The sequence below is a fragment of the Melopsittacus undulatus genome, chromosome 3 (assembly GCF_012275295.1).
Source record: "Melopsittacus undulatus isolate bMelUnd1 chromosome 3, bMelUnd1.mat.Z, whole genome shotgun sequence".
Taxonomy (NCBI): domain Eukaryota; kingdom Metazoa; phylum Chordata; class Aves; order Psittaciformes; family Psittaculidae; genus Melopsittacus; species Melopsittacus undulatus.
The window spans coordinates 13627808-13640519 of NC_047529.1; the positions used below are offsets into that span (position 1 = coordinate 13627808).

Genomic DNA, 12712 nt, shown 5'->3' on the forward strand with positions numbered 1-12712 from the left:
CCTGAAGGGGCCAACAAGAAATCTGGAGAGGGGCTTTTGACAAGGGCCTGTAGGGACAGGACAAGGGGGAATGGCTTTAACCTGACAGAGGGGAGATTGAGATGAGATCTGAGGCAGAAGTTGTTCCCTGTGGGGGTGGTGAGGCCCTGGCCCAGGGTGCCCAGAGGAGCTGTGGCTGCCCCATCCCTGGCAGTGTTCAAGGCCAGGTTGGATGGGGCTTGGAGCAACCTGGTCTAGTGGAAGGTGTCCCTGCCTGTGGCAGGGGTTGGAACTGGATGAGCTTTAAGGTCCTTTCCTACCCGAACCATTCTATGATTACATGAGTCATGGATAGGTTTGCTTTTCCTCCCTGTGATGCTGTTTTGGTGTACAGGCTTTAGAGTCCTATCCTGAGCCACCTTGTGCTGTATGCAGAAGAGGCTCTTAAAGCAGGAGATATGTACTTTGCAAACTGTCCCTGGCCTAATGTACACAATGGGTATGTTGATTTATGTCCCAGTTGAAACCGCAGTGTGGTCACCACCCCAGAAAGGCCCTGATGGATGTGTCTTTGCTGGCTGGACTGTCATTACCAGCGAAGGGGGATGCCTCAAGTGCTCACTGGAATGAGTCCTCTGCATTGATGGGTTGCCATCTTCTGACTCTCTGGTTTTCTCCTTTAGGATTTTGGGTCTTTCCTTCCCAGTGTTTTTCCTCCTGAATTCTTGAGGTGGTTCCCATCATCTTCTTAAAGCCTGGGCTTGCCTAGCAGGCCTGCTGTGTGATGGTGTGCTGTCTCAGCTGAGCTGGGGAGCTTGGCTGTCTGTGTCCTCTGCAAAGTCAAGTGTCTGACCAGAGGCAATATCTGCTTGAGGTGAGATGAATCAGACCCAATACCCTCTTATAGGAGGCTGGGGCCTCTGACAACCCACCTTAAAAAGAGACTGTTTTATTCTTCCACAGCCATGGACTCACAGGAGGACAAACTAAAGGATGATGAAAAGGCCTATCTTGCAAAAAAACTACTGGCAGAAGCATGTGAGAAAGAAGGACTGGATGATAAACACTGGCTTCCCCAACTGTCAGAAATACTAGGAGTAAAGTCAAAAGAAGCCCTGAAACATACGCAATATGAAGACTACCTTAAGCTGGAGCCTAAAGTAAGGCACCCCTGGGAAAAAAAGGGTCTCCAGAAGCTTCTGGGAGTAACAGTCTACAAAACAGATGCAGAAAAGACTTTTGAGGAGGTGCAGAAGAAACACTTGGAGATGGCAAAGCAGAGACAAGAAGCATCCAAGCTACTCCTGAAGGAGCTGAAAGAAATGCACAAGAGCCACAGCCACAGCAAGGATGATATAAGAGAGAAAGAGGAGGCTCTGTGGCAAGCCATTGAAATTCCCAAAGAGTACTGGCCACCACCAGAGGAGTCACTGGTGGGTTTGCTGGAGAAGATTGAGAAGCAGCTGGAGCAGCAGGAGGTAATAGTGAACAGGGCTGAAATCATCTCTGACATGGAGGTCCTGAGGCGGGCATCAGGGGGACTGGCTCTGCAGGGCATCTACAAAACCAGCAGCTTTGAGGATGTGCTGGCAAAGCGAGACCAGCTCATTCAGATTCCGGATGGATTCAGGCTTGCTGGTCCAGAGCAGGGGTCTCTGTTTGAAAGGAAGGAGTTCTCTTCCTCTGCAGCAGAAGCTGCTTTCACCAAGTGCATGGAGAAGCTGGGGTTCAGCATCACCGTTTCTGCCAAAGCTGGGTTCTGGGGGTTTAATATTGACACTGACATAGATTACAGCAGGTCTTCACAGTTGAAGGAGACCCATCAGTCCAGCTCTGAGCAGAGCTACATTTGCACCACCAAGTACAACTACATCCCTCTGGCCTCCTGCTACTTCCAAAAGCATCAGCTTCACCTAACAGATGTGTCCCTGCAGGAGCTGAAAGACATCGAACATCTTTTGAGCAGTGTTCCTGAAGAAGACAGGTCCAGCGTACTGAAGAGCAGGTGTAAGAACTTCTTCAGCACATTTGGGTCCCACGTAAACCAGGGTCCCCTCCACTTTGGGGGGATATTCCAGTGGAAGGCATCTGTAACAGGATTCAGAGCTGAGCAGCGGGAAGAGATGAAGCAACAAGTATCTGAATCACTGAATGGCTATGTAAGTGCCACCTACAGCAACTTCGGTGTCAGCATGGGAGTGGATGTGGAAGGTTCAAAATACAGCTCACATGCTTCTTCTCACGGAAGAGATGGAAGAAGAACCTACACAGGAGTTCAGCACAACGTGACCAACATAGGGGGCCCACCAGAGACAAATTATTTTCCTCAGTGGAAACTGGGACTTGTAGCTAATAACACAACCTGGTGTATTATTGACCGAGGCTTTCAACTGATCCCAGTGTGGGATATAATCCTGTTCAATCACAGAAGCGACTTTAAGTCCAGCTCTCAAATGAGCAGCAGCCTCAGGGCTGCATATGAAGCATTAACGAATCACAGTGTCAGCATCATGTTTGGAGAGGAAGTGGTCAGTGCAGTGGAAGAGGCCAGAGCTTTCATGGAGTGTGTGAAGGCCTGGGAGGTGACAGTGGATGAAGAGAAACTGTCCACGCTGATAACATTCAAACAGAATCTGTATGAAAAAACCAAAACCCATAATGTCTGGATCAACATATGCCTGTCAGACAAAGGACTGCAGGAGTTGCTTGTGAATACTGTTCTGTTTTTCAGGAAGTCACCTACAGAAAATGACATGTGTATCAAGTCTCTGTTGAAGTGCCTCCTGGATCCTTACATCTATTCTGTCAAGGACTTCCCTAAGTCTTCCTTCATTATGCAATGGATCTTTGATAGCAAGTACACGCTTCCTGAAACTCTCAGTGTTTCTGAGCTTGAAGATCTCACCAAGACAATGCTACAAATGAAGGAGTACATCCAAGAAGTCACCTATGCACCAGAAACTGCAGCATCTGCCATTCATGAAGCAAAGGTAAAAGCCACGCTGACTATAAGCTCAGCTGTTTATTCCTTACTCCAGGTTCTCCAGGGAAGGGCACAGAAAGACATAGAACTGCTAGTACTTCTAATTACGACCAGCACAGGATACCAGATGGAAGGGAACAATTTTCAGTATCTCCTTGGATGTCCAGAAATTAGCTTCATGATAAATGAAATACAAGAGGGACATAAGGAGTATCTGAGTCTGAAAGAACAAGATGTTTACAGAGCTCAGGCTTTCCTGCTGCTGATGGGTCTAACGGTAACACCTGAATATAAAGAGGTGTCCCCTGAGCAGAAGAATGAGCGTTTAACTTTCATGGAAGATCAAATGAAAAACTTATGGTCCACAGAGGTAAAAACTCTCTTTGAAAAGCACCATGCACTCAAAGACTGGGAGACGCTGGAAGAGGACTTGCATTCCCTCATCAGTGGGCGCTTGGAGGACACATGTGACGATCTGAAGAAACACAGTATAATCAAAGACATGAAAGATACTTTTCAAAGAACAGAACCTTCCAGTCAGTCCAAATCCAAATCAGACAGCAGTAAAACTGAAGCAAATCAAACCATTACAAATCAAGAATTCCTCCACTTACTTAAGCGCCTTGGACTGGAAAGTCACTATCCAAGGAAGATGGGGACAGAAGACTTCCACATCATATACAAGAAATCTTTACATGACAGCCAGCCTAGCAACGACAAGGAATTGCCATTTTACTTCCTGCAAAAGCTGTTAACTGTGGATTATCGGGTGAGGTACCTGACTTGCAGGAATGAGAGCAACGCACGACCCGCACCTGTAACAAAACCCACAGAGCAAGAGCATGAACCCTCAGATTCCTTTGATGACTTTATCACATTGAAGGAAGAAGACCCTGAATCTGCAGCCAAAGACAGTTGTGTGCACCCCATGGACCTCCAGATGGCAATTTTTCATTGCGCTGATGATTTCATGAGACAGTACATTTCAACAAAGCTTGCTTTCTGCCAATTTGCACTACCTCTCCTGGTACCAAACCCGTGCACTTCAAAGATAGAGTTTCCCCTCTGGTCCCTCAGCCAGATAAAGAAGAGCTGGAAAGAGGCTGAGAAGCCAGGAAAGCAGGCCAGAACTAACAGTTACAAAAATAAATTCATTTATCAAGCAGAGACACCCATTGTGTCCTTCATACGGATTGGCAGTTGTCCTTCCTCGTCCAAGTCTCAGATCCTGAATGGTCTGCTGAACAATCTAAAGCATAACACTTTTTTCCACCGGGGTTGCAAAGGCGGCACCAAAGACTGTTTGCTGATGAAAGGTGTTGTGGAGATCTCCTGGTATTGCCCCCGGGGCAGTGATGATGACAGCTTTGACTGCTGTGTTGCTTTCTGTAACCTGCATGGAGATGCAAGGGACCACGAAGAACAGCTGCAGTTTCTACAGGAGATATCAGCCGTGAATGTGGTTCTTCGACCTGACTCTGATCAGAGTGACAAGAAAGGGATGAAAATTGTACGTGACCTGTGGCAGTCGCAGAAGCCTTTGGTTTGTCTTTACACTGAAAAAGAGAACATTGCCCCTGTCCGATCTGGCCAAAACATAAGAATAGGTATCAAGAACAGAAATGAAGCAGAATTAATGGACGAGCTGAAAAAAACCATTGGAGAACTTGTGGAAGGTTCTAACACACTTTTCAGCCTTGATTCCTGCCTGGACAAAGCTCGCAAGCACGGATTCTTAGTCGATGAAGATATAGATGCATGTGTAACAGCCAAAGAAAAGGCAAAGGAGCTGGTGAAGCTTCTGAAGGAAGAGAAGTTGTTTGAGATCAAATCCAAACTGCTGCCTCTTCAAGGAAAACTGTGGCACATGTGGTGCAAAAAGGACAAAGAACTCACTCGCTTGCAGGAAAAGAGGAACCAGAGCATAGAGCATCATCGGAGCCAAACTGAATTGGAGAAATCAGCAATAAGAAGAAAACAACTAGAACAAGCATTCCCGCTCAATCAGCTGATGAAATCAGTCCTTAGCTTTCTCCAGTCACAGCCAGCAGATACCAAGAAATACTTCCTGCACTGGATGAAGGTTTTCATGGATGATCTGTCTTCCGACCGCCTTGATGAACTGAAGAAAGAATATCACCTGTTATGGTCTCAAGTCCTGGCAATAACAAAAAGCAATGACAACACCCATCTAAAACCTCGGTTACTGAAGGATATAGATGCCCTCTCCAATGAAATCAACTACTCATCCATTGGCCTTGAGCATATATTGAGAGAAGTAGGGCAGATTTATGAAGTTCTGGAATCGATGAACTCAAAGGATGAATGTTTTGTCAAACTACCTGAAATTGCAGCTGATCTGATGGTTTCAGGGTATCCTGTCGAGCTGATGGATGGTGATGCTTCTTACATACCATTACAATGGGTCAATGCAATCTTTGACAGTTTAATTAATAAGCTAGGGGACAAACGAGTATTTGTTCTCTCAGTGCTTGGCATCCAGAGCACAGGGAAGTCAACCCTGCTGAATGCCATGTTTGGTCTTCAGTTTAATGTCAGTGCAGGGAGATGCACTCGGGGAGCATTTATGCAGCTAATTAAAGTAGATGAGAAGCTGCAACAAGATTTGGGCTTCAGTTACATGCTAGTTGTTGACACAGAGGGACTTCGTGCCATAGAAATGGCCAATAAACAGTCCCTTAACCATGACAATGAGCTGGCCACCTTTGTCATTGGCATTGGCAATATGACTCTGATCAACATCTTCGGAGAAAATCCTTCAGAGATGCAAGATGTCCTCCAGATTGCGGTCCAGGCTTTTCTGAGGATGAAGCAAGTAAAACTTTCCTCAAGCTGCCTGTTTGTACACCAAAACGTGGGAGAAATAACTGCCAAGGAACAAAACATGGAAGGACGAAGACGCTTCCAGGAAAAGCTGGATGAAATGACTGTGATAGCTGCCCAGCAGGAATTCTGTGATGTCTACTGCTTCAGCGATGTCATTCACTTTGATGTGAACACCCATATTCATTACTTTTCTCACCTGTGGGAAGGAAACCCCCCAATGGCACCACCCAACCACACCTACAGCCAGAACGTCCAGGAATTAAAGAGCAAAATTCTCCAAGCTGCCCAGAAGAGACCACCAGGCAGTATTTTGAGGCTCTCGAGCTTGAAAGTTCGTATTAGTGATCTCTGGAACGCTTTGCTGAATGAAAACTTCATTTTCAGCTTCAAGAACTCAGTGGAGGTTGCTGCGTATAAGAAGCTGGAAACTGCATTTGGCCAGTGGAGCTGGCGGATGAGGAGTCACGTCTTAGACTTGCAAATGAAACTGGACAACCAAATTCGGAATGGGGACATGCAGGAGGTCCCCAGAGAAAGCCTTGAAAATGTAGTGCAAAAGACAAATGATGACATCCTGAAAGACATGGAAAAGTATTTCACTGAGGAGAAAGACCACGAGATACTGGCCCAGTGGAGAGTTATCACAGAACTGAAGCTGAATGACCTAAAGGAATCTCTCCTTCGTGAAACTAGACAGAAGTGTCAGAATCTGATTGAACTAAAGAAGAACCAGTGTAAACTGGATGAAAGCAAGTCAGAATATGAAAGTGAGCTCTTGAAAAAAAGTAGGGAGATGGCTCTGTCTCTAAAAGGCCAGAAACTAACTGAAAGTGAACTCCGAGACAACTTTGTTCGTGTCTGGAATAGGTGGGTTGCTATATTTTCCTCTGCTGCACCCCCTCTGAGACAGGTTGATGTCAATAAGGACATAGTAGAAGTCCTTCTAGATCACTTTAAGGAGCCTAACTTACTAGCACGGATAAGGGAATTTCCCAAAACCAAAACATTTTCTGTTAACTTTGAAAAACACATCGCTAAGAAAAAACGTTGGTACGTCTTTGCTCAGAATTTTGATCCTGCTGATATGAGCAACATACAACAAATTACAGATAACATCATAAGGTGTGTGACAAAGAACATTGAGCAGAAGGAACAGGAGAAAAGGGATTATAATCAAAGTTTTATTCATGAAATACTAAATGAAGTACAGAAGGGTATGAGCTCTGTCCCTAGCAATGCAAAATACAGTTTTAATAAGGATTATGCAATAGATTTATCTCTGTATCTGTGCAGAATGGCAGCAGAAAGATTTAAAGGCATGCAGGAAACATTCAAAAAAGCAAACGATCCATACACCTACCTGGTGAGCAAGAGAGAAGATTTCTTTAAATATTTCCAGAACTCTTGCCAAGGGGCCACTTCTGTCACAGCATTTGCTGTTTTCCTGTGTGACAAGATTGCCCCAGCTCTTCGCCAGGCAATCTATGAGAGGACAGCTCTTACCATAGCTCAAGACATGAGGGGTAGGCTGCCAGATTTCAGTGGCAATAGATCCTCTCTGGAAGTTTGCATACTGAAATACCTAGCAGAAGAAGAAAACTTTGAGTATTTCTGCAGGTATCTTAATTTCCCAGGAGACTTTATGAAGAGTTACATTGAGAGACATGTTGAGACATACTGTTTAGATAAGAACAAGAGGCTGGAGAAGTTTTTAGATGACTCCCTTACTCACCTCTATGAAAGCATTCTGTCAGCTGTTTTTCAATCAACCAAGATTGTCAAAGACAGAAGAGACAGAAATGACAAAATCTCTCTTTGGCTGGATGAATTTTGCAAGGCACTTAGAGAGGTGCTAATCTTGCCCAGAAGCAACCTGAGGAGCATTGAGCATCAGGAGATTAAAGACATAGACTTCCTGAAAAATGCCATGACAGAAGCATTGGCTTCCCTGAAGGACAGTCTCAAGAAAGAGTTTCCTAATGCTGATATGAGCATATTTGAAAAGCAGCCCCACGCAATGTTGGCTGAGCAATTTTCAGGATGCTGGAATAAGTGTCCCTTTTGTGGGGCAGTTTGCACAAACACTATGCCACATCATGATGGAGACCATCAGCTTGTCTTCCATCGTCCTCAAGTTTTGGCAGGTTACAGATGGTATAAAACAGACAATCTGGTCATTGATATTTGTTCTAGTAGTATTGTGAGTAACATTTCATTCGAGATTGACGAAAACACATGGATCCCTTTCAGGAAATACCGTGATGCAGGACTTCCTTATTCCAATTGGCTAATTCTTCCTGATACATCAATGCAAGCGTACTGGAAATGGTTTGTGTGTCATTTCAGGACAGAGCTTGAAAACTTGCACAATGGGAAATTTCATGGCAAAGGAGAAATCCCTGCCTCATGGCAGAGAATTACAAAGCAGGAAGCGCTTGATGAACTGAAGAAGCTTTAGGCCAAGTTGACATCAGAGACTGTAGCGATAGGACAAGGGGCATTGGATTCAAACTTACACAGGAGAAGTTCAGGCTGGATATAAGGAAAAACTTATTTACTGTGAAGGTAGTGAGGCATTGGAACATGCTGGCCAAAGAAGTGGTAAATGCTCCACCCCTGGCAGTGTTCAAGGCCAGGTTGGACAGAGCCTTGGAGGACATGGCCTACTGTGATGCATCCCTGCCCATGGCAGGTGGGTTGGAACTAGATGATCTTATGGTCCTTTCCTACCCAAGCCTTTCTGTGATTCTGTAATATGAAGGAAGAACTGCATCCGCTTTGCATTTTAGAAGAGCATAGTATGAGTAATTCCACAAAATATTGTTACAATATACAATATATAAAATACATATGCAGGCTCAAGCAATACGAATGATAGCTAATTGCTGACAAAGTTGGGTGAAATAAGGTGTGCTGCTCCCACTTCAGAAACTCCCTTGCTTCATGATACTCAGAATCCTCTTCCTTTTTTGCCACAGACATTAACCTCTGCTTTGTCTTATATAAAAAATGAAAAACATTCCCACAGCGAGGAGTCACATGAACAAGATTAAGACCAAGTGTCAGGCGAAGAGCAAAGACAGCATTTGAAAGTACCGATTTTATCAGCTGCTATCAGAATAAAAGTGACACTGACAGAAAATAGTTTTTCCTGCAAGTACTTGTCATGCTTAAAGAAAAGGCTGTGGGATCTGAATTAGCATTCCCTTATCAATCCCCTATTGATAAACTGAGGTAGTACTCAGGTTAGTAGCTGTTCTGTCTCTGACATCATTAGGGCAGTTAACACCACATGTGTATTTAGGTAGTGATTTAATTAGGTTAGTTTTAGAAAACTTTTAGTTAGTTTAGAAAACTTTAGTTAAGTTTTAATTTGGTTAGTGGTTTATTAAACATACTTCATTTGTTAAGACGACCCATTCCTCACTGGGCCTGTTGAACTTTTCTCCACCTCTTAGCTATCACTAAGCAGCCACTCTTCTATTTGCTTAGCTGCTCAGTGAAAACCTTTGTATAACCAATGTGGAGGATTATGTGTCTTTGCAGCTTCCTCAGCAGCCATCAGCAGTGTGTGATGTTAGTGTTCATGTTGTCAGGACAGGCTGGTGGCAGTGGAACCATGATCTGGAGAACATGTAACCAGCCGGGACTGCACTGAGTTGCCTGGCAGTTTTTGCTCTGCAGTTCCTGCAAGGCCAATGGAAATCCAAGGACAAGCCCTCCTGGAACATTGGCTAAAGTTGTTATTCAGTATAATTCCTTGTACTCTTTTCTAATAAACTAGTCAAGTTAGACTGGAATGGTCTCTGCATCCTTTATTTTCAAGTTAGCTGCAGTTGTGCGTGACCTCAGTGTTTGTGCTGTGAAGACAGGCAGGCGGCAACTGGGCGAAGATCTGTGTGGATGGAGAATGTCTCCTCTTCAGGGTGAAGGACCTTCTTTACTGTCTCAAGGGATAATAAGAAGGGGAGGAAGCCATAAATAAGATCATTCAGTCAAATAAATCTAACCAAGAGCTGATGTGTTGAATGGCCTTAAACTGACAGAGGGGAGATTGAGATGAGCTCTTAGGCAGAAATTGTTCCCTGTGAGGGTGGTGAGGCCCTGGCACAGGGTGCCCAGAGAAGCTGTGGCTGCCCCATCCCTGGCAGTGTTGAAGGCCAGGTTGGACAGGGCTTGGAGCAACCTGGTCTAGTGGAAGAAGATGTCCTGTGGCAGCGGGTTGGAACTAGATGAGCTTGAAGGTCCCTTCCTACCCAAACCATGTTATGAGTCTGTGATTCTTTGATCTCTTGCCCTAGAGAGCACCTTTGAACCAGCTCTGGCAATTAAGAAGCTGGCATCTGCTCCAGGAGCAGCAGAGACAAAGGCTCTTATCCTATGTGCTCTTACCAGCAGGATCTAAAGGGGTTTGTAGGTCCCTTCCAACCCAAGTCATTTTGTGATTTTAAGATTCTATGATGGAGCCTGTGGTGGGAACCAAGCCTGGTCAGTCACACTAATGGATGAATGGGAGACCAAGAAGGGTTATTTCAGTGAGGTTATCAGCGCAGGTGCTGGTTGGTGGGAAACTAAAGGAAAAAAGGGGAACCAAACCCAAAATATATCATGACACAGCCCTGACAAAACAGACGTGGAGACAATGGCTTGGAAACAAGCCTCACCAGTGTGAGCATGTGCTGCAAAGAGAAAGCGAGTGGTGAGACCTGCGTGTGTGTTTGTGGATTTGACTCCAGCTCCTGGAGTCACATGGGTGTAGATGCCTGTAGATGCTCTGCTGGAGCAGGAGGGGTCTCAGTGCAGTGACAGGAGTGAGTGAGGATCTTTATCTTACAACTTCTGGTGTGGGAATGGTGCGTGGCCTGAAAACCAACCACTGGTGTCAATGAGGTGAGTGGAGGGCCGCTGGTGCAGGACCACAGGTCACAGCCCAGACTGGGTGTGCATGTGAATTCACCAGCAAACTTCAAGCTGGAGTGGCTATGAGAGAGTGGCCTTGGCCCAGGCTGTATCCAGGGGTTGCAGTGTCCGTGTTGCCTCATCACATGTGCGAAAGCACTCTTTCAGGTCTTCTGTTCTCCTATGTGTACTGTGCATAGCTTGCAAGCTTTCGGCAATCTTTATCTTTCAGATGTCTCTGTGCCTGTAACCTCCAGTTCCTTCTCTAGTACAGGAAGGCAGTGCTCTACATGGAGGCCTATGGATGTCAGCATCTCTGCCAGTCCACCCTGGCCTGAATCTTCTTTGCAGGGATCACCTGGCATGTCCTTCTCTGTGGACACCGCTGTGGGAAGGAATGCAAGGACACAAGGATGCACAGTTTGTAGCTAAGGTTCTCAGGATCACTGACTTGCTCAAAAGGAGTTGATAGGGGAGGCAAAAGACCTGACGATGTTGAGATATGAATGGAAAGCTGAGCAGGAACTGCCTGGTGGGGGTCTGTCACAGGGGCCAGAAAACACAAGTGACAGGGCTGGGGTGACAGGCTGGGAGGCCAGGACGGGGCTGTAAATGGAGAGTTGGAGATCTTAGTGTACCAACGTTGAATCATACAATCACAGAATGGTTTGTATTGAAAGGGACCTTAAAGCTCACCCAGTTCCAACCCCTGCCATGGGCAGGGATACCTTCCACTAGACCAAGTTGCTCCAAGACCCATTCAACCTGGCCTAGAACACTGCCAGGGCTGGGATGTTAGAAAAGGTGAAATTTTATGTTAAAAATAATTATATTTGAAAGTTTGTAAATCAATAGAAGGCCTCTATATATAATAACAAGTTGTAATTTTGCTGTTCTGTACCTTAGTTATAACTTTGCTGTTCTGTACCTTAGTTATAATTTTGGCATGGGCGTATTTAAGAAAGTATTGTAAAACCTTATCCAAGCAGAACATACAGACTGACCAGAGGCAGCCAAGTGAAAACAAGAGAATACTGGCACCCACATAATGGTTGGGACCTGTCCAAAGAACAGACAGGTGAAAAGGACAAAGCGAGGAAGACTTCTTACTTCATCTGAGGAAGACCCGTTACTTCATCAGGACGACCACCAGAGGGGGACTGCGACTGCCAGACGAACGCGATGTGACGAGGTCGAAGCCAGATTTGGGCGAGTGCCCCTGGTTTCCCAGCGCTGCAATAAAGCACCTCATATAACCACTCCGCTGGTTATGTGTGTATTCTTACGCTAACACGGGCGGCCACAGCTTCCCTGGGCAGCCTGTGCAGGGCCTCAGCACCCTTTGCTTTCGTTTTCTCTGCTCCCCTTCCTTGCTCTATTTTTCCTGTTCTTTCTCCCTGTGTGTATCCCCTCCCACCCCCACCCTGTGGCATCCCAAACACGTATTTCTTGTCCCACCTGTCCCTGGAGCTGGTGTGACACGGCTAGCCTCCCTGTGGAACCCAGAAGTTCCCCTCATCCCAGTCCTGGCATCTACGCTCCTCCTGGGGTTTTGCTGATCCTGGCCTCTTGCTGATCCTGGCCTCAGCATGTACAGAGCCTGGGATGGTCCCAAGTCCCAGCTGCACTGGGAAGGTCACAGAACCATAGAATCACAGACTGGCTTGGGTCAAAAGGGGCCTGAAAGCTCATCCAGTCCCAGCCCCCTGCCACGGGCAGGGACACCTTCCACTAGACCAGGTTGCTCCAAGCCCCGTCCAACCTTTGGACCACTTTTCTCACTCTTTAAACGGAAACAAATTACAGATTCAGAGTCACTGGGGTTGGAAAAGAGCTTTAAGATCATCGAGTCCGACAGTAAACCCCGCGCTGTCCGGGCCACCATGCCACTGCTCCCCTCAGCGGATGCTCAGCACCAGCGGCCGCTCCTGCCCTTTCCCTTTCCCTTTCCCCTTCCCATTCCCTTTTCCCTTTCCCTTCCCGAAGAGGGCTCCTTTGGAGCCC

The 12712-nt window shown here is 46.1% G+C and overlaps 1 protein-coding gene across 1 annotated transcript; it reads left to right on the forward strand.

The window, feature by feature from the left end:
• The first annotated feature begins 800 nt into the window (after positions 1-800).
• URGCP (upregulator of cell proliferation) lies at positions 801-9609 on the forward strand. The gene is made up of 2 exons (XM_005146461.3): positions 801-853; positions 943-9609. Exon 2 carries the CDS (start codon positions 945-947, stop codon positions 8265-8267), a length of 7323 nt encoding a protein of 2440 aa, XP_005146518.2. The 5' UTR covers positions 801-853; positions 943-944; the 3' UTR covers positions 8268-9609.
• Positions 9610-12712: the final 3103 nt, after the last annotated feature.

What these genes read in the sequence shown, in the direction of transcription:
- URGCP (XM_005146461.3), top strand. Translation starts at nt 945, where the DNA reads ATGGACTCACAGGAGGACAAACTAAAGGATGATGAAAAGGCCTATCTT.